Source organism: Lontra canadensis, unplaced genomic scaffold (assembly GCF_010015895.1).
Source record: "Lontra canadensis isolate GAN:19392208 unplaced genomic scaffold, GSC_riverotter_1.0 scaffold56, whole genome shotgun sequence".
NCBI lineage: Eukaryota > Metazoa > Chordata > Mammalia > Carnivora > Mustelidae > Lontra > Lontra canadensis.
Window position 1 is genome coordinate 11,110,987 of NW_022631050.1, and position 22,445 is coordinate 11,133,431.

Sequence of the window (22,445 nt, forward strand, 5' to 3'; positions counted from 1 at the left end):
AGAGCTGTGGTCTTGCTAGGGGGTGTTCAATAAATGTTTTTGTATGGCACACTCTATGGCAGTAATTAACCACAATTAAATACATGGTGACTTCTCTTTAGACACTAGAACATCATCCAATCTTTCCTCAGAGTTTCCAGTTTCTTATTTCTAGAAGGCAGACATAGGTGAGTGATATTGTAAGACCCCTATGCGCCCTGGGGCAGCAGACCCTTGGGTTCTCAGACTGAGATACATGTCCCACGAGGGATACATTTCAGTGAAAGCCAAATGATCAAATAAGGAAACTCTACTTTTCAATAGGAAAATAAAATGGGCATTTTATGGATTAAGGTACAACAAAAACGTGCTTGGATTTTTATGGTGAAAATCTGAGATGACCACTTCCACACGATCATGTTGAGCTAGTACCCGCGCCTGGAATCGGGTCGCAACCTCAGCCGTGCCTGCCACCTGCCACTGCCTCTGCACCATGGACACCCGCAAAGTGAGCGAGCTTCAGGCTTTCGTGAAAATGTGTAAGCAGGATCTGAGCGTTCTGCACACCGAGGAATTGTGTTTCCTGCGGGAGTGGGTGGAGAGCGTGGGAGGTAAAATACCACCAACCACTCATAAAACTAAATCAGAAGACAGTATCAAGGAAGAAAAACCAGATAGTAAGAAGGCAGAGGAAAACATAAAGACAGATGAACCGTCAAGTGAGGAGAGTGATCTAGAATTGACAATGAAGGTGCGATTGAACCAGATACCGATGCCCCTCAAGAAATGGGAGATGAAAATGTAGAGATAACTGAGGAAAGGATGGATCAGGCAAATGATAGAAAAGTGGCTGCCATTGATGCCCTAAATGATGGTGAACTACAGAAAGCCATTGACTTGTTCACAGATGCCATCAAACTAAATTCTCGCTTGGCCATTCTGTATGCCAAGAGAGCCAGTGTCTTCATCAAAGTACAGAAGCCAAATGCTGCCGTTTGAGACTGTGACAGAGCTCTTGAAATAAATCCTGATTCAGCTCAGCCTTGTAAGTGGCACGGGAAAGCACACAGACTTCTGGGCCATTGGGAAGAAGCCGCACATGACCTTGCCCTTGCTTGTAAACTGGATTATGATGAAGACGCTAGTGCAATGCTGAAAGAAGGTCAGCCGAGGGCCCAGAAAATTGCTGAACGTCGGAGAAAATACGAGCGAAAACGTGAAGAACGAGAGATCAAAGAAAGAATAGAAAAGGTTAAGAAGGCTCGGGAAGAACATGAGAGAGCCCCGAGGGAGGAAGAAGCCAGACGACAATCAGGAGCTCAGTATGGCTACTTTCCCAGGAGGCTTCCCTGGGGGAATGCCTGGTAATTTTCCTGGAGGAATGCCTGGAATGGCAGGGGGGGATGCCTGGAATGGCAGGGATGCCTGGGCTCAATGAAATTCTTAGTGATCCGGAAGTTCTTGCAGCCATGCAGGATCCAGAAGTTATGGTGGCCTTCCAGGATGTGTCCCAGAACCCAGCGAATATGTCAAAATATCAGAACAACCCAAAGGTTATGAATCTCATCAGTAAATTGTCAGCCAAATTTGGAGGTCAAGCATAATGCCCTTCTGACAAATCAAGCCCTTGCTGAAGGAAAAGCAACTTCGATCACCTAATGGATGTCGCAATAATACAAACCAGTGTACCTCCGACCTTCTCATGAAGAAATCTGGGGTGCTGTGAAGAGAATCCCTACCCCTCTGCTCCCCATGCAACTGAAACATTCTGCAATTGTTGCCATTAGGGTATTCATTCAGATAATGTTTTCCTACTAGGAACTACAAACTTTAAACACTTTTTAAACTTTAAAAATATTTAAAAACATTAAAAAAAAAAATCTGAGATGGCCAAGTCCCTTCCTGGTTGTGGCTTCAGGAAGGTTATTTGAGAATCTCTGCTTCATTGAGATGAATCTGATGAGAAGCCAAACAGATGAGTTTTTTAGTTTCCATGGAGAGCTGGTAACTGTTGAGCAAAAGCTTCATCAGTGAAGGTGGTGATACTTGTACCTATAGTCCCGGAACGTGTACGCAGGAGGCTCCTTCCAGCATTCGTTGGCCTCAGGATCCAACAGGCAGTTGTCAGCGTGGATGGGGTGACTGAGGTCCGTTCTTCTATCCTGCTGACCTGCCAGAAAAGGGAACAGGTGAGATGACAGGAGAGCAGGAACCTCCGCCAGCCAAGCTGACAGCCTGTCTTCTCCCATCACTAGTGCCCTTTGCGAATTTGAGGAGATACAGGAGAGACCCACAGAGATAAACGAACCGACTAAGCTGTCAAGAGACAGGTCCTGCTTTGGTGCAAACGTGTGAAACTGGGGACAAATCACGCCTGCCTGTTCTCCTGTGAAAGTTTCTTGATATGAAGATACAAAATAAGAATTCCATGCATTCCATGGGTCAGACTTCATGCAGGAAAGACGAAGGAGAGGGGTGAAATGAAAATGTAAAAAGAAAAGATTGATTTAGCTGAAAGTTCACATGTCAGTCTCCTCCCATGACATTCTTCTTCCCCTCCCACTCACCAGGGCGTGGCAGAGAAGATCTAGGAGAGAAATCATGACAACCACAAGTGAGGCGGTCTCTGCCTTTTTAAGAACATTTCTTTGAAAAATCCCTTCATCTTCTATGCAACCACTTAACGCTTCAGGGTGTGATGGGGGACTGTAATTTCCAGGTTCCTGGTTCCCTGCAAAGTGAAACCTAAAGCAGGAAAGTCCTTCTCTACGTGACTTTAAGCAAGTAGGGGAAATGGTTGTGAAAGGAAAGACAGGCAAAGCAATGGCCTTCCGGAACTTGAGGGGCTCAAACAAGGAGAAACAGAGGGAAGGGGGAGCAAAAAGTGAACAAGCTGCTTCTGTTCGGGGAATTTACAACTTTGCAAAACCATGAGTCTAACATGTAACAGAACTTTGTTTTACATTGTTTCCATTCTCATCTCACCATGGGTAGGAGGGAAAAAGTTCAGACTCTGGAATCTTACCAGACAGGGCTGTTCGGCAGACCATGTGTGTATAGGAAAAATACAGGGTTGAGTTCAGCATGAAATAGGATTCTACAATCTTTCGAGCCTTCTCGCTGATGTCATAAAACAGACGGGCACTCTTCAGGGGGACTCGGCCTTCGTAACCAAACTGAAGACAAAGAAGAGCATGAGATCGGGCTGGGTTGACCGGAAGGCGTGAGAAAAAACAGGCACTAGGTTCCAGTAAGGCAGTCTAAAGAGGATCACGTTTGCACTGACCAGTGGGAATACAGTCTCATGCTGCTCTTGGATTTGGGTTAGGAAAATGAGCCACTGAAATTCATCCTTCCTCATCACAGTGGGAACACTGAAACCTAATCTCTTCCTCTTGTCTCCTCTCAGAGAACACTCCTTTCTCCCCAACAACACATGGTTTGGGGCAGAATCATCATGGGGTTCAGTACGTTTTTGCCATTGCCCCAGGATCTCCTTGAGGATGGGGAGGAGAGGGGGCTGTATATTATTTGTCAGATATGAATTTAGGATCTACAATGTTTGGTAAGTGGATGACTCAATGAAGGGAACCAAGGAGTGATTTAAAACCATGGAGATATCATTTCATGCTTTCTCCCTTCACTTCTCCTGACACATCTACCATCTTGACTCTCCTGCTTCCTGTGTCTACATGCACAGAAGGTATTTGATGGACTCTTAGGAACCCAAACCCAAGCTACGACTTTACTTTGAGTGCTTTCAGGACAGTTGCACCTTCAAACTTCTCATTGGGTGTATGGGGTGAAGTTTTCCCTCTGTATCCATCACCAACAAGCATGATTCCCTGGAAGCAAAATACAAGAAGATGCTTTCTTAATGACAATGATGACTTCATCAGCTCTCCCTTTTTGCCCTGACTGCCAGGAAACTAAGGACCACAGTCAATGCTCAGACCCAACCTTATTTTATACCAGGATCCTGATATCATTAATTCTTCCCATCCAAAGAGGTATCTTCATTTAGACTTCACTCTCCACGTTCATCATGAAATACTAGATTTGTAGAAACAGGCTATCAATGTTCAATATATTGGTTAATTATTGATTAAAATGTAGAGATTTCCCAGTGACTTTATATGGTAGCAGAACACATGCTGAATGGCTATTGTCCTAGGTATAAAGTCACTAACTATTACAGATCCAGGAGTTGTGTCCAGATCTGGACAAAATTCAAATCATCCCAATGCAGGCTATGAAAATGCCCCCCACACTGATGTCCTTGTCCTAAAGAAAGTGACATTTCAGGCCTGGTTTCCTGACTCCAAATGAGACCAGGACCAGAGAGCTCCAGGGCTCCCACCAGGTCAGCTCCATCAGGCTCCCCTCCCACCCGGGTCCTCACACTGGCCACGCTGTGGAGCTCCCGGCACTGTTCCTCTGACAGGACGTTATCCAGGAGAACCCGCTGAGTCCCATTCAACTGTTCCGAGTTATAGACAAACGTGATGTTCTCATAGAGCAGAGGGCCACCTGAAGAGACAGAACATACCGTCTTCTCTGTTACCTCTGCTCCCAAGGTGGGGGAAGCACAGGACACCCATCAGTTTTCTATGTGAAATTCATGAGAATCAGTTTGCTCATGAATACTTTTGCTCATGAATACTTAAAAATGCAAAGATACGTTGGAATCTTGCTATGTACACTATGGATTCAGGAAAAAGACAGATGTCTGACAACCAGGTTTCTCCATAACATCACAATAATGGTGTCACATTTGTACAGTATTGTGGGTTTGCTACACTATCTTTTCATTTGATTCCAGCAATGATCCGGCAAAGCAGACTAGGAATCTCACAGGATGATGTTCAGAGAACTTCTAGAATTTTCTTTGTAACTGCACACATCCTTCCCCACAACACTTGGCTCCTCACTCTGTTAAAACATCACATTACTTGATCACATGTTTGTGCCCCCATACGTGACATATATACCGCAGTCTCACTGGTATGGAGAGAAATATCTTCACTAGAAACTCAGCTGGTAAATGCACCATCAGGACAGCCACACCCAAGCCAACCAACTCCTTCCTAGTCTCCTTCCTGCCACCTAATTGACTCTAAATGGTCTTGTTTGTGGAATATATATATTTTCTTCTGTTCTCTGGGCAAATCTTTATATTACTTTCTTTGCATGGGAAGGTTTCCTATAGGCCCTGGCTCTCTCCCTGGATAGGGCCCACAACTTCATGAAATTAGCCCATGTGGGCTTTTCAGAAGGGGATGATTTGGGGTCATGCTTTAGGTGGTTAATGACAAAAATCTAGACCTGACCAGGCTCTTTCCTCACAGAGGACAGAACTGAAGGTTGAAGCTTCTGTTGGCAAGGAAATCTTCAGCTGTAACACAGTGCAACCAGCTTGAGCTAAAAAATTGAACAGAAAAGGAAAAAAAAAATGTTCTGGTCTTTATAAACTCCTAAGGGACCTGACACGTGCCTGTCAATAAAACAAGAGTCCACCTGGGAGGGAGGCACAGGGAGGGCTCAGCTGCTCCCTTCTTCTCCTTCAATGGTCCCCAACACATGGGCCTACAGCACAACAGGTGAAGAAGGAAGAAACCAACGGAAATGGATGTCCCCTCTAGTCCTTAAAATTAATTGGTGAAACTAAGGAACAGCACCACGTTTATTAATATTCTAGTTATGATGAAAGATTCATTACAGTCCACCATTAGTGGAGTATTAAGATAAAAAGACAGCGTCTCCCAATCTTTAATAATATATGGTTATCTGTTAAAGGAAAAGTTCCCTAAGGAGAGGCAGTGCTGACACATTATTTTATCCCAATTTTGCTTCCACACTTACAATTATAAAACTGTAAGTGCCATATTTATTTATCTTTACAGTTTCATATAACTGTAATACCAAAAGCAATTCACAAGATTAAATAAAAGCAAGACCATAAAACTAACTAAATTCAAGTTAACAATATTAATGAAATGGTTAATGTTATTTTGCAGGAACCAAGAAGCTACATTCCACAGGAATGTTCTACTCCCTGATCTGGCCCAGATTCTTTGGAGCCAGCATCCTTTATAGTATTTCTGATGTGTAATGACTCATTGCACTGCAACTTTTCTCGATTGCAATTACTGTGAAGTTGTAGTGTACCATGATAACTTTGGGCCTTCGTCTGCTCCTGATACATTATTTATACGTTTGTTGGGCTTCATATTTTGTTAGTCTTCAGTCACCAAAGTATCACCAACGGGTGCCAGTGGGCTAGTAGCCTCACCCACTGCAGTGTGAAGTCTCATGGTGGGACTTGGCTATCAGGTGGTTATTTACATGACCCACTAGTTGCCCTTATTAATTTTTTTAGATTGTCATAAGAAATCTATAAATACAGAATTTCTCAGATTCCAGGAATATGACCACAAGGTATAGTTTTTTAGTACCAATCTTTTGGATGAACAGAGAAAAAAAAATATATATATATACACATACATACACAATTCAGTGTTTCTCAGCCTTTGTTCTGCAGAAAGCTTTTGATGAAAAAAGGAGTTTCTTGATCAAATATGTTTGGGAAGTATTAGGTTACATAAAATTTAAGAGGACTTCTTAGAACTTTTAATATGTAAATAGGCATGAATATCCTGACTATCAAGATAGCATGAAGCAGTTCTCTCCCTTAATTGAGCACAAAAACCAACCTTCCTTCCTCCTCCTTCTTTCCTTCTTCCTCCTTCCTCTCTCCTTCCTTTCTTCCTTCCTCCCTTCCCTCTTCTCTCCTTCCTTCCTTTGTTCCTATGGCAGAGAGACTGTAAGACGGCCCCCTGATGATCACTGCCTCCTGGGATTCATGGGCTTCCGTAACTTGCTTTTCTCAAGTGTGAGTGGGGACTGGAACACACTTCTAACAACAGAATATGGCAAAGGTGAGGCGGCATCACTTCTGTGACTGTATTACATGAGACTGCAACTTCCATCCTGCTGGCAGAGTCTGCCTATTGCCTTCTCAGCTTTCATTGTAGACAGACTCATGCAGCAAGGAATGAGGAGGCCTCCTTCAGCCAGTGATCAACTAGGAACTGAGGACCACTGTCCACTAAGACTTTAGGAACCAAATTCTATCTTCTGAGCTTAGAAGAAAATAGTTCCCCAGTCAAGTGAGATCTCAGAGATGATCAACAACTTGAGGGAAGCCTGTGCCAGACTGTGAAGCAAGGGACCTTGACAAGCTACCCCCAAATTTCTGACCCCCCAAAATGTGGGATAGTGAATGTATATTATTGTAAGCTGCTACATTTGTGATTTATTTATTTATTTATTTTGGCAGCAATAAAAGACCAGAAGAACATTCCTCTCTCCAACAGGACCTCTTAACATAAAACACAGGTTGTTTGGGAAAAGTTGCTCTAATCTACGTAGCTGTATAAGATCCATAGCCAAATTAAGGCAGTTTCCCAAATATTTGGAAAAGTAAACCACATATTCCATTCCCACTTAGAAAGGTAAAAGAGGTGTTCCTTCAACAAGAAAGACAAGCGACTTGTTGGTTCACCGAAAAGCACTTCTAATATAAAAGTCAAAAAGAAATGGATGACAGATAAAGGGTTGAGTGAACCAGGTTGGTTTGTATTATATCATATTTTTTCCTTTCCTCTCTTGAGAGTATATGAACTTTAAATATAATGACCTGATTTTCAAGAGACAACTTTTAACAGTTACTAAAACTAAAACATTTAGAAAAATGTCTATCATTCCTAAGTTCTGTAGAAGTATTTGCTATTACAATGTTGATTATTTAGTATTATAGGAATATATGCCTGGTCTATTATGTTAAGTTCTAAGTGTGGTATCTTAATAAGTGTAAAGGAGTATATTTTAAAAGGGCTACAGGGACATTGCCAGTTCTCCTAGTCAAGCCACATGGAACATACAAAGATCAGGAGAAGGGACAGAGTACAAAGGAGTCTTAACTACCCACCCACTCACAGCTTCAGGCAGAATCCATACTAGAAACCTGCCTTTCATGTAGTTAACACAATCACCACTGAGCATAGACTTTTATACAGAGGCTTCCCACACATGCATTTCACAAGACACAACCAACTACCCACCCACTAGCCAAAAGGGAAAAAAAAATAGAAGAAGAAGAAGGAGGAGGAAGAGGGAGAAGGAGGAGGAGGAGGGAGGAGGAGGAGGAGGGGGGGGAGGAGGAGGAGGAGGGGGAAAAACAAACCCTGTCATTGAAACACACACATGTAGTGTGTGACTAGTAGCACACCAGACAGAGAAAAACATTAAAATAAAAATAAAACTGTGGTCCAATAAGTTGTGGTTCCTGGGGCCTGATCTGATGGCTTCAGCCAACTCCTAACCACAGCTCAAGGAGATTTAGCTAAACAACTTAATTCTTCTCTCATTCATAAAGTATGTGCCTGGCTCGGATTCTCCAGTTGCAATAAAGAGGGATCATCTAGGAAAATACTCCTTTGTACTCACCGCCTGTGGCTCACATGGCAAGAAGCAGCATTTTACCATAAATATTACAGTGTCCTACAAGTCACAACAGGGATGTGCTAAGTAACCAGACCTTATGTGAGCACAGCCCTTTACGGTCTACAGAAGACTTTTCACACTGTTACTCAGCACAAAGTTGTTGCCCTTCTTTTACAGCTGAAGATCACAGAGCCCAAAGACCTCAAGTCTCTAGGTGTCCATCACACCACAGCACAACAGACTAACCAATCCTGGAAACTGGGATGCCTGATTCCAAGTTCAATGTCATTTCTACTATACTGATGGGGATGATTGTGGAGCAGGACCTTTGGAAACTGGCACGTGAAAGGAGAATGGGTAAGGGATGGGTGTTCTTAGTTTCATGATATGCATATTCCGTGGACTGGAGTCTGTCTGGGACATGGTCCTGGGCCACTCCTGTAATGCTTCAGAGCCGTCCAGTGCGAATGCTACTAATTGCTGTCAGGCAACCAAGTAGACGACAGTCGCTTTGTGGAGGAGGAGAAAAGCTGAAATATAGTCTACTCTGTGAAGCACGCAAGCTTTCTTACCTCCCTGACATGTGCTTGGAGCCAGACTAAGATAGAAAAGTGTTTTCTGGTTGGGAACTTTGCCTCTGTCTACCACTGTTCTTAATTTAGAAACTATTTAAATCTCCAGTGACTCCACAGAAGTCTTTCCAGTGTTTTCCCAGAGGACATCCTAAGATTCAGTAGCCCATTCAACTAAGCAAACTCTACAGACAAAAGTCTACTCTATAGACTTTGGTAGCCCAGCCAGTCACGGTCTCTCCCCGTCCTGGGTATAGTCTCCTGATCTACTCTTCATGCTAGCCTTCCTAGTCAGCTGCTGTACATCAGAGTCCTGGGGAGCCGGAGGGGGAGGGAAGCTTTGAAATTTGGCAACCATCCTGGAGTTTCCCAAACCTTTACAGCAAAGTGCTGGCTTCCTGGCACGTACTTCCTGGGTGATTTCTCAGCTGAAAAAGCAACACGAACTCTAGCTGACCATGGAACTCTCTGGCATTTGTAGAACAGCTTAGGCTTTGTGGCTACAAACTGGGGGCCAGGTCAGATTAGATGAGTGTTTTATCCTGTTTACTGCCTCAAACTGACTTGGAAGCTGAGGAAGGAAAGGGCTGGGAAATGTGAGAGCTGTGGAGAGCCAGATGTTTTCCAATCAGCTGGAGGGATGTGCTGTCTCACTATCTTGTGGGGAAAAGGAGTACTGTACTTCTCAACACAGGTTTTTAAAACCTGCTTATCTTGCTGTTATTTAATCAATAAAGGATGCATTTTGGATCTCTAGACACTTTTATGTTCCACCTCCAGCTAAGTAATGGAAAATGGGATCAGATCTGGATTCAAAAACCTGGGTTCGAATGCCTGCTCAACCCATTGTGAGCTGTGAGACACTGGACGTGCCACTGTATCTATGTGGGCCTCAGTTTTCTTGCCTGGAAAGTGGGGACAGTTCTCTCATATGAGATGCTTCCAGTATTCAAATGAATTGTGTATAAATTTGCCTGAGAAATTATAAATTATAACATTTAGCTTTATCTAAAAACTACTTTGACAACACTCTACATGTGCTTCTATGAATTTTGATCTGACGTAAGTATATCATGTTCTGCTCTCTCCATGTCTGTGCCTTTGTTCCATTGTTTTATCCACTAATATGGCTCCCTCCACACCGCTGTCAATGCAACCTAAATTCTACTCACCACTCGGAGTCCTGCTCGAATATATGTGCTTCAAGCACCGTAGATGAACTCAGCTGATAGTCCTGTGACCTGTCTCTTCAAGTTCCTCTGATGTGCAGTATACTCTGTACTGTCTGGCACTCACTCACTAGGTGACAGAAACCCCGCGACCTCTTCAAGCCTCAGGTACTCAACTGATCATTCTGTCCCTGCCTAGTTCACAGGACTCCTGTGGGCAACAGATAAGGGAGTGAATCTGGAAACACTTTTGTTGGGAACCAAAGGTGATGACATACAAATCTGAGACACTGTTTTCAAGTCTTGCTTTCAGAATGTCATAAAATATAGTAGCTTAGTCCTATTCCTTAGTTTCCAGAGAAAGTGGACTCTTCCTTAATTTAAATAACAACGAGCCAAGTCCTACCTCCTCCTTTCCCTCCTGTAAGCAGAAGTGCACAGATACTTACCCTCTCTTAAGTCTCGATCTATCTTGGGCGATGACTTTTTCCCCATTGATAATCCATGAACTTCTGCCCCTTCCACGTTCACTCCTGAAGGGACCCTGCCCATTAAAAATAATTGAAATGGAATTTCCCACTGATTAAGGATGTCCAAAGACAAAGGGCACCTTATTCTTCTTAGCACCCTTTTTTTTCTTGACAGTTAATTGTGTCCATAACTTCACCTTTCTTGAGATTAGACATTAAGTCTCAAAAGAGCAGAAAAATATTAGCACGTGCATCTTTGTAATGCTTGGAGTGTTGTTATTTTTGTCCCGAGCAGAGAGCACACCCCAAACAATAGCTGAACTGAAATAAAGCATGACCTCATGCAGTGGTTCTCGACTATTCCAAAAAAGAAGACACAAATTTCAAACTTGGCAAATATACAAATCACAGCATGATATCCTTTCAATATACACAGACTGAACAAATCCAACTGTGCATGTCCACTCTTGGAGCTCTTGTAATAATTTTAAACCACCCAGGATTGAGGCCTTGCCACCTAGAGAAAGACCACAAGATTTTGAATAGGAAGATTTTCATCTACCAGTCCCTCGTGGTGACACTCCAAAAGAGTCCTTTGCCTTGTCAGAAACTTGATTTCTGAATTTGGAAAATTAACAGGCTAGACCAAGTCAGCTCAACATTCTATGATTCCTCAAACTGTTTGTAACATGTAAATTGATTTTTTACTTCTATCATTTCAAAAACTGAAGTCTCTTCATTTCTGATTGAGTTAATGACACCTAGTAGTTTAGCTTGCAGTGAAACTTTTTGGGCTTCCTGCTTTCAAATACAGTAAGGGAATTCAGCGTTAACAAGAAAAAACTAAGCTCTATTCTATTAATCAAAAACAGAATCCACAGAAGGTGTCACCTTCAGAGATCACCTGATCCAAACCCCTTCCTTGGAGGGAACACAGAAGACTAGAAAGGAAAACAAAGAACCCAAGGTCACATGACTGTAGAAAGAGCGAGCTGGGACCAGAAGGCTGAGCTTCTAATTCCCAGTGTAGAATTCATTTAATTATATCTTTTTGCCTATTTCATTGATCTAAGATCCTTATAATGGGTATGACTCTAAGTATTTCTTCTCATTAAAAGTAAACGGATTGTGTTCTGAATGAAGAACTCACCGATTCTCATCCTGTCGTCCACCGTATCGGATCCAATAATTCTGTTTTAAATTAAAAAAAAAAATCAATAGCTTTGTCACTAAAATATAATGCATAAAAAGAAAATATAAATTTAAAACACTCAAAAGATCTAAAACATTGGGAAAGTTGAATATTGTATTAAGATACAATATTTTTTTAATTAGTAAAAAGAAAACCTAAAGGCAATGAAACATGGGCAAAGAGAAAATGATGCACAAATGGATTTTTGAAAATAAAAGGGAATTAGCTTAAGTTTTTATATTTTTTATCCAAGAAGTGGATAAAATTTGATGTCAGGAAGACAATTAAGAGATCATTCAGTCCAACTCCCTTATGTTTCATGAATAAAACAAACAAGAAAGTCCAGCTTGATTAATTATCTGTGCAGGATCATAAAGTAATTTTTCTGAAGTTTCCTGGGAGAATGCAATTAAAAAAATAATAAGTAAGGCTGGGTATAAGCATACTACAAACATTGAATGATAAGTAAGGCCAGGTATAAGCATACTATAAACGTTATTTAGAATTAGTATACTTAAAAATTTTCCTAATTTTTAAAATATGCCAATAAAAACATAAGATAGTAATGAAAAGAATGTTACAAATAGGATATATTACAAATAATACTTTTTTATGAATATGTGACAGGTACAAATGTAAAGAACTTATATAGTTAGCTAACAGATATATGAAAAAAGGCATGTCCAGATAATTCAGGTCACAGAAAAAGTAATTAATGATAATATGTGAAAAGTTAGTTTTTGTTAGCCATCAAAGGAATACAAATGAAAACAACAGTGATATACCATTTTGTATATAAGAAATATAAATGATTTTTAATGTTATTTCTCATTGCTGAGGTATTCATAGTAAACTGGTACTTTATGCACTTCTAGAACCAGTGAAGGTATCAGAAAATTCCCTTAAAAAAGCAATTTCAAGAACTTTAAAACTTCTCATGTCTTTTTATGGCAGAATAATCCCATTCCTGGTAATTTATTCACAGGGCATAGTTCAATACAGAGGGAAAATGCTTCATGCATTAAACATGGTAGAAAGAAATCAGAAACAAATCAGACGTCCAGTGTCAGGAGAACAGTTAATTTATTGCACATCGATTCTATTTACATAGCTAAAAATCATCTTAAAAGCTGTAAAAATTTAGAAATTGCTTATGACAACTTAAATAAAAATCAGAACAGAAATCTCTCTGTACTGGCAAAGTTGTATCTTCACATGAAGAATGACTAAAAGTCAACATGGACAAGTGGAGAAAAGTCAGCATGATGAATAGTACAGGTGACACTGATTTTGTTCTGTATGAAGTCTTTCTAGTCTTTAAAATGTGTAGGAGAAATACAAAAGCTTGCATCCAGAATTTAAGACATGAAACAATCCTGAGGCAAATGCAACAGGTGCAAAACATTTCTCTTCCCCACAAATATATCTGCTTTTGACTTTGGATCTCAGTGATACGGAGATCTATTAAAGTGTTTTAATGTTTATCATACACTGAGTAAACACCCACCCCTGCCTCCCTGGGTTTTGTTAATACACAGGAGATAAGACTCTTCAATAAACTATATGTTGGCTAACTGAACATAATTAAAACATTTAAATTAATAAATAAATAAAATTGGCAAATGGAATTTCAAAAAAAAAAAAAGAATCTTCAGTAAATCAAGCTGGGAAATAAAATCATGAATAAGAAGTCCACTGAGGGGGTGCCTGGATGGCTCAGTGGGTTAAGCCTCTGCCTCTGGCTCAGGTCATGATCTCAGGGTCCTGGGATGGAGCCCCACATAGGGCTCCCTGCTCAGCAGGGAGCCTGCTTCCTCCTCTCTCTCTGCCTACTTGGGATCTCTCTCTCTCTCTCTGTGTCAAATAAATAAATAAAATCTTAAAAAAAAAAAAAAAGTCAATTGAGTATTCTTTTAAAACACATTTCGTCTTCCCTCTTTGCTCTTACCGGTTCTGTGTATGAAAATCCCAGGCCCTCTGCAGCTGATTTTATTAGTTCTGATTCCATTTTATGACGCTTCACAAACATTGCCAAATCCTAGAGGAAAAAAAAATGAATGAAAAGTTTATATTTAAGTAACAGTTAAGAAATATGATAAATGTTCAAGTGGAAATATTTTTCAATAGACAGTGACAAGTGAGCTAAAAAAATATTCACAGCTGCACAAAAAGTCTCCTTCTCAATAGATTTTCACAAGCTGTCATGTAGGAGAAAAATATGCTTCTGGCGTTAATACTGAAGTACAAAAGAACTGCTTTCTAGAACCTTGACTCAATGGCTAGATATCTTCCAGAGCAGTGCTACATTTTTACCAATTCTGCCCAGAGCATCTAGCAGAATGCAATTTCTTCCCAGGACCTTGGTCTCACCTCTCTGGCCTCAATGGATGCTGGGTCACTGCTGTCATCCAAGAGACTCTCATAGTAATCTACATTGTCTAGGACGTCCTCATCATCTGGATGGAGGAGAAGATAAGCCTTGGCACACTCCAAGGCTTTCACATATTCACCAACTGAAAGACCAAGGAGTTGTAGCATTAGAGTCAGGCTAGGTCCATCTAGGGGGGTTGTAAGAAATACTTCAACATGCCTGTGAGAGGTCCACAGTAAACACGAGTAAGAGGGAGGATAAGGTGAAGCTGAACAGCATATGCAGAAATGGTCACAGACCAAAACAGATTGTCAAATACGGAGAAACAACTGATGGCTGCCAGAGGGGAGGTGCGTGAGGGGATGGGGGAAATTAAGGGGATGAGGAAGTACAAACTTCGAGTTGTAAGATAAATAAGTCTTTATCTTAAAAGCTGTAAAGTTTAGCATAGGGAATACAGTAAGACTGTAATAACATTGTTTGGTGACAGATGGTGACCATGTTTATCATAATGAGCCCTGAGTGATGGTCAAATCATCATGTTGTACACCTGAAACTAATACAACACTCTGTGCTAATCATACTTCAAAAGAGCCACAGACAAAAGGAAGGACATGATTTCAGGTGTTTAAAATGGTACTACCTTTGGTCTGCTTTGGTGCTAGATGTTTTACATCAATTATTACAAGTTTCCACCTGAAGATGTTTGTTGACAACTTCCATTAGTTAATACAAATAAGCAGAGCAGAATTTTGGCAGTTAATTTTATTTTTGTCCTGAGTTTGACCACATGACATCTAAAACCGATTTCAGCAATCCCAATTCTATTAATTGCTTATAAGCGTGAGGAAAGATGTTCAATCTCACCTTCTCAATTAGATAAATAGAAATTAAAACTATACTGAGATAAAAATTTTCACCTAGTGGGATTCGGTAATAATCTAAAATTTCACAATATATTCTGTTGATGAGCAATGAAAAATGTACTATACATGGAAGAAAATTTGGCAACATCTATCAAAATTTAAAATGAATGAATGATTTGACACAGGAATCGTACTTCCAGAAACTCATCCTATAGATATTCACTTGTGGATGTGAACTAACTTACATAAAATATTACACATTTGATCCTTGATTGAAATAACAGTTACTAACAACACAATACCCATGAGTATGGAGACACATAAAATAAATGACAGTACAATGGCATGCGGATGTAAAGAAAAATTAATGAGGAAGATCTCCATGTATCAATACAATTAGGTTAGACCATATAAAATTGCCAAAATTTGGCTTTTACTGACCTAAGCAAGTGGTAATTTCATAGATCCAACCTACTAAAAAATATTTTTTATGATTTTATTTTTAAGTAATCTGTACACCCAACATGGGGCTCGAACCCACAACCCCGTGATCAAGAGTAGCATGCTCTACCAACTGAGCCAGCCAGGCACCCCTGGTACTATTATTATTATTATTATTATTGAGAGAGATAATCTTAAGTAGGCTCTTCGCGCAGCACAGAACCCAATGAGCTTCGTCTCAGGACCTTGAGATCATGACCTAAGCTGAAATCAAGAACCAGATGCTTAACCAACTGCACCACCTAGGCACACCCTCCTTACTTATATATATTATTAAGTGAAGAAAGCAATGTAAAAAATCAGTGTAAATAATATGCCACCTTCTGTGTATGAGAGGGGGAAATAAGTTAGGGTGTGTGTATATATGTTTTAAAAAAGCATAAATCGGAAACTGGGTTGTAGGGCATGAAATTGGGCTGCAGAAAAAAGGAAGAGAGGGAGGCTTTTATGATATTTGGTCTTTGAACTTGCAAATATATGACCTTTCAACATTAAATTGAAAATCACATAAAATGTCAGTCTAAGAAAATTTTCAGGACATCATCACAGCATTTGCCCACTTGTGGTTTCACAAGTGCTCTCTTTGGCCTGAGTGGCGGTGATGTGAGATGAGAGAAAAAAAGCCATAAACCCACATTGCCTCAATGGTAAAGTGGGAAATACAGAGGAAAATTCAATGTCTGTAATGATGAATGACACCCCTTCCCCAAAGGTCTTCCGGGACGATCCACGCTTTACCTCGATAGTAGGCAAACTGTAGGTAGTCATAATGAAGGGGAAGAAAGTTCTCAATCGGAGAGAGGCGGCCAGGGCGAGTGGCGAGTTCCCTCACGCATTCGTGCTGACAGACCAGCACCTGCATATAGTGATCTGGAAGACAAGAGTAAGAGGTGGGTCCCTTCCGCTCACTGGCGTGCCATACACACACACACACACATACTCTCTCTCTCTCTCTCTCTCACACACACATACACACACACACATATATACATACATGTATATGTGTATGTGTATATAGATGTTATATTGGGGTGTGGCCAATATTGATCAGGAACCTATTCTACCCAGTTACAGAATAGTCCACCACCTGAACATTGGAAATCCTAATACTGTAGGGACTGCTAAAATAGGATATGGAGGAAAGCTCAAAATTTTAGATACACATTCTGCCTCTTTCTCTTTGTTCCCCTTTCTGTGTCCCATCCTTCTTGCTGTAAACAGCTAAGGATTCTCAAGTGTAGGGTTGTCACACTCCCTTTAGCTCTGGGCTCTCACTCATCCACACATGGGCTGAGGAAACGAAAGTAGCTAATGTCCCAGAGAAACAAACACTTCTTACATTTGCCCCAACTTTGATTTTTATAATGAAGATGGAGGTCTTCTCCAGAAAGGAGATTTTATTCATGCTTGTGCAGAGCAGGCTCTCTTGAGACTGATGATAAAATCGTCTGACTTCATGACTTCACATTTTAATTTACCACAACTGCCTCCTCTCAACAGAGAACCTCTCAAAGTTTCTCTGTTGGGCAGTTTGGCTTGTCTCTTGATGACTTGAAGAGGGACCCTAAAGCACAACAGAAAGGGCGTGTGTCTATTCTTGTGTGTAGGCAAATGGGCCAGTTCTTGCACAACCTAACTCAACCCAACACAGAACAGCTAACATAATCCCTACAATCCACTGGTTCTTAAATACAGCAGGAGGATGGGAAGGGAAGAATAAGCTCTGTTTACTTGTGTAGTATGTAGAAATAAACAGCTATATAAATAGCCAACAAATAGCTGTTTTATTTCTTATGAAAATGACAAACAACCTTCAACTGTTTTCTCCTGGTTAGCTGGCCACTGGCATTCCTCTTTACCTTCTAACATACACTCCTCCTAATTCCAAATGACAAGCAAAAGGAAGAGGTGGAAAACACACCCAGTAAGAACCCAAAATCTGAAGGAAGGTTATTTTTCAACACAACATACAAAGAAAAACAAAATGAGAGTCACAAAATTATATTCCTTAGGGCTTTAACAAGCATGCCTGGAAATAAATAACTACATTGAGAAGCCATTTGTGTTTTTAATGTTCTTCTAACTCTAAAATTAAAATATTCTGGTTTCCTAAATATACTCCGTATTTCATTTATTATTTTTAAAAATATTTTATTTATTTATTTATTTGTCAGAGACAGAGAGAGAACACAAGTTAAAGGGAGTAGCAGGCAGAAGGAGAAGCAGGCTCTCTGCTGAGCAAGGGGCCTAATGCAAGACTCCATCCTAGGACCCTGGGATCGTGACCTGAGCCCAAGACAGACACTTAATGACTGAACCACCTATGTGCCCCCGCCATTCTGTATTTTAAAAGCCAGTTTCACTTCTAATTTAGAACAGTTTTTTTTTTTTAAAGAAGATTCTATTTATTTATTTGACAGAGCACAAGCAGGATGGGGAGCAGAGGGAGAGGGAGAAGCAGGCTCCCCACTGAGCAGGGAGATGGCCTTGGGGCTAGATCCCAGGACCCTGGGATCAAGACCTGAGCTCAAGGGCAGATGCTTAACTGACTGAGCCACCCAGGCGCCCCGTAGAACAGTTTTGAACCAGACAAGAATTCACAGAGATAGGATAACACATAAGTTGTGTTTCTTGTCTCCTTTCTATATCAAGTGTTATTGTGCAATTACTATGATTTAATACATTTGAGATCCAAGACACTTCTGTGGGAATACTGTTTAAAATTCCCTTCTCATAATAAATTGAACATGTGTTGAATTCTCGAGAAGACTTGCCATATTTCTGTAATATATAATATTTGACTGAGTGTCAAGAGCCGTGACATTTTTAAAATCACTTTTCTTTACTGGAAGCGGGGGTAATGGTGGTGATAGTTGTATTAAGTACTAAGTATTAAGAGCCTGAGTTAAGAGATCTCTATTCTTTTCCAGCAACCAACATGTTATGATGACCTCATGTAAACCATTACACGTTGTTCTGTGGGAATCTGTCTGTCAGTTTTCCTAAATCAGATGTAGGACCTTTGCCAAAGCTGTTCAGTGCCCATTGATGGAGGCAAGTCTGGAGGAGGTGGAGACAGGGCACACATCCTTATACAGCTACAAGGTAATAAACTCTAATAAATGAAAAGCATTCCCAAATAAAAGAGTAAGTGTAAACAAATACTTAACAATTGAAATGTGAAACACACATAAAACTGACATTAGAATGAGCAGAACTCACAAAAATGCAAGGAAATACTGTGCCAGAGGCTTAGCAAAACAAAACCTGGGGGGAAAAATCCTCAATAATTCAGATACTGGTACTGATTTTAGATGAACTGAGTTGATTTTGGGTAATTGACTATGAGGCAAATAGTTCATCCAACAAACTGATTTTCAGTCTACTGCTTAATCTAAATTTTGAAAGATGTTTCCCAATTGTCCCTCTCAAAGACCCTGACAACTTATGACCTACATTTTCAAAACATACAGTATTATTAATCCTTTTAATCTGAAATGTGATTGATGGTTATGTCATTTCCTTCCTCCTTCCTTTCTCTCCCTTCCTCCCTTCCTCCCTTTCCCTCCCTTCCTTCCTTCCTTCCTTCCTTCCTTCCTTCTCTTCTTTTTTTTTCCTTCCACTCATTCATTTAATGAATATTTACTAAGCACCTACTGTTGGCCAGTCAATATACTAAGGGGCTGAGGATTAAGCACTTAACAAGATAAGACATTAGGCAAGTGATAGAGGAAAACAACAACTTTCAATGTCTGTGAGTGGAAATGAACATGGCATTTCCAGGAAATGCCACAGGAGTGGATCAAAGAGACAGAAAGAGAGGGGATGAAATTATACACAAGTGCGCAATCATGAATGTCTTTATTAAAGGTCTTGGGTTTTAGTCCAAGTGCAATGGAAGGCTTTGGCTGGGGATGGTGGGGGGAGGTTCTGTGAACATATTTTCCTCTTTTTTTTTATACCATTCTGTCTGCCTATAGAGTAAAACCTCATCAGGACACAAGGACCAGCAAGGAGGCTATCACAGTGCCTTTGTTAAAATATACTGTGGATATGCACCAGGGTGGTAGCAAAAGGGATGGAGAGAATCAGGGAATCTCCCACGCTTTTAGGAAATACCACCTATCAGAGTTTGGTAATAAATAGAGGAGAATAGGAATTAGGAGGAATCTAAATAAGGAATTAAGGGAAATAACTTTTGGGGACTTAGTTTGAACTGCTGGGTGAGGGGTCCTTTTCATGGAGACCAAAAACACTGGCATTTGGGAAGAGCAAACTCACTTCCTTAATTTGCCTTTCTACATGTATAGGTGAAGCTGAACATCGTTTTTTAAAATACATATTTATAACTTAGAACACAATATGTACTCAACAGATATTTGTTAAACATTCATTACTGAATAGGTTATCCTTTGTCCATTTTTCATTTATGTAGACCTTAAAATATGTGCCCTAGACTGAGAAAAGCCTAGATTTGATTCCCAGCTTCACCTTAATCCCATTGCTCTGAGGTATAAGTTCCTCATTTAAAAAAGGGAGAAGATGGTAGATACCACTACCATCTACCTACCAGAAGTTGTTTAGAGGATTAAAGGGTACATAAATATATAAAATGCTTTGAATATTGTAATTGCTATGTAAATGTTGCTCATTATTATGACTATCCATAAATCAGAAATAAATTACTACTAATAACAATAATTTACACGTTCTGCTTAAATATTATAGATATTAACTGTTTGTCTATAAATATTTTGCAACTTTTCCACTTGTCATTTGTAATTCAGCTTGATTTATTGTATTTTTTGTATTTAAAATCTTATGTAAAGTCTATCTTTGTCTTCATATATCTTGTCTTTTGTCATGCTAAGAACTGGTTTTCCTCTCCTTCCATTATACACATATTCTCTTGCATTTGCTTCTTTTTTTAAAGATTTATTCATTTATTTTAAAGACAGAGAGAAAGCATGAACGTAAGTGCATGCACGGGTAGGGAGAAGGGCAGAGGGAGGGAGAGAATCCTCAAGCAGATTCCCTGCTGAGACCATGCTCTGAGCCAAAATCACAAGTCAGATGCTTTACCAACTGAACCACACAGCCGCTCCTCTTGCATTTTCTTCTAACAGTTTTATTTTCACACCTATATTATTAACATAAATAGAATTTATTTTTGTATGTTTTTCAAATGCTTCCCACCATAAATGGTTAACTAGCTAATCTCTGCAATAAATGTATAATTCACATTACCTACTATTTTACATGCCGCTTTGTAATATATTACATTCTCATAGATAATAAAAACCTCTTTTAAGTAACTGAAGAAAACTATACAAAAGCATTCACTACTACATTGTTTGTAATAATGAAAACCTTTAACTTCCCAATATTCGTCAGTAAGGGGACTGGTCAAATTAATTATGTTTTCCACATATATTGGAATATTGCACAACCATTCAATACCATAAGGTAGATCCACACGTACTACTTACATGAGAAGAAGTCCACACTATATTGCTAAGCATAAAATAAAACGAAAACAAAAATATGCTCAAAATCAGTATTCACAGTATTGTCTTATTTTTTAAAAAAATAATAATAATTATAAATAAATACAGAAACATTTACATATGCATCTGAACAAGTTTGGGAGCACAGTCACCAAAATTTAAACTAGGTAGGATAGGTTACTATATCTTTCATTTTTTACAATTTATACTTCCGTATTGATGGAGTAGTTTTACAGACTGCATTATCTATAATCAGGAAGTAAATAAGGGAAAAAAATAAGCTGTACCTGCAATGGCTTCATAGAGACCAGCTTTGTACCCTAAGTACTCGTACTCTTCAAATCTCTGAGGCCCCTCGCACAGGGCTCTGCACTCCGTATCTTCACTGAAATATTCTCTTAAAGCTTGCTCAAAGTACTTGATTGCAAGCTCAAAGTCATCAGCCTCATAATGTTTAACTCCTGCACTGTAACTCTCCTGCAAAGAAGCAGGAAAAAAAATTACACACACACACACACACACACACGTATTTATTTTTTCCAAAGAGCACCTGTGGAGCACTTGAATAACAGGATTCATGGTCAATCAGGATCATTTGGGCAGGGGGACACTGGGTTCTTGGGCTATGGAAGAATAAGGAGGGTTTTATTGGGAGACAAAAAGTAACTTCCCTGGTTTCAGGAAATTATAAATAAGAATGGTGTTATTGAGCAAGGTGAATACCGTGGCACCAATCAATTTCATATTCTTCCTGAGCACAAACATGCAAGACACCATTTTGTAACCCCATCTGAATATAGGTATGGGCATGCAACAACATTCAGTAGATTGATGTGGGTGACCATGACACACCCAATTTCCAGGCCTGGCCCAATTTAATAATAATAATAATAATAATGCTTCAGTTGAAAATCTCTTATCCTGTTCTTCAACCACCTTGGAAGTCACATGTCAAGAATGGTGACATCTCCAATTGAAAAAAAAAAAAAAAAAGCCTTCCCAGCTTATTGTGATTTCAAGTAAGCTTTCATTTAAGTGAAAAATTATATAGCTTTAAAATACCAGAATTTGAAAAGTACGGGTACAATAGAAAACCAATGGGCAGAGAGCTGGGAAATCACAGTGTGACCTGAGTAGTTCGTACTGGCTTCAACTCCCATGTGTAAAATTAAAGGTTGGAGGTGGCACTGAGGTTTAGAGGGGATGACAGATGTTTATATCATGTTCTACTTTTCACTATATCATACTATTTTTTAAGGGCATTTTCACCTTCTCTCAATTTTTTCAACCCCAGTAATAACAATATTTCATCT

At 39.8% G+C, this 22,445-nt stretch overlaps 1 protein-coding gene and 1 pseudogene across 1 annotated transcript in view; one reads left to right on the forward strand and one right to left on the reverse strand.

Annotated features, from left to right (window-relative positions):
• P3H2 (prolyl 3-hydroxylase 2) overlaps positions 1-22,445 on the reverse strand; it is a 155,229-nt gene that overhangs the window by 8,961 nt on the left and 123,823 nt on the right. Inside the window, exons 3-12 of the mRNA XM_032875641.1 lie at positions 21,420-21,609; positions 16,364-16,495; positions 14,258-14,400; positions 13,836-13,925; positions 11,846-11,886; positions 10,675-10,769; positions 4,382-4,509; positions 3,729-3,824; positions 3,005-3,155; positions 2,032-2,149 (exon numbers count right to left, since the gene is read on the reverse strand). Of these exons, the coding sequence (XP_032731532.1) occupies positions 2,032-2,149; positions 3,005-3,155; positions 3,729-3,824; positions 4,382-4,509; positions 10,675-10,769; positions 11,846-11,886; positions 13,836-13,925; positions 14,258-14,400; positions 16,364-16,495; positions 21,420-21,609 (1,184 nt within the window). The remainder of the gene's footprint in view (positions 1-2,031; positions 2,150-3,004; positions 3,156-3,728; positions 3,825-4,381; positions 4,510-10,674; positions 10,770-11,845; positions 11,887-13,835; positions 13,926-14,257; positions 14,401-16,363; positions 16,496-21,419; positions 21,610-22,445) is intronic.
• Positions 473-1,620, forward strand: LOC116878281 (annotated as a pseudogene).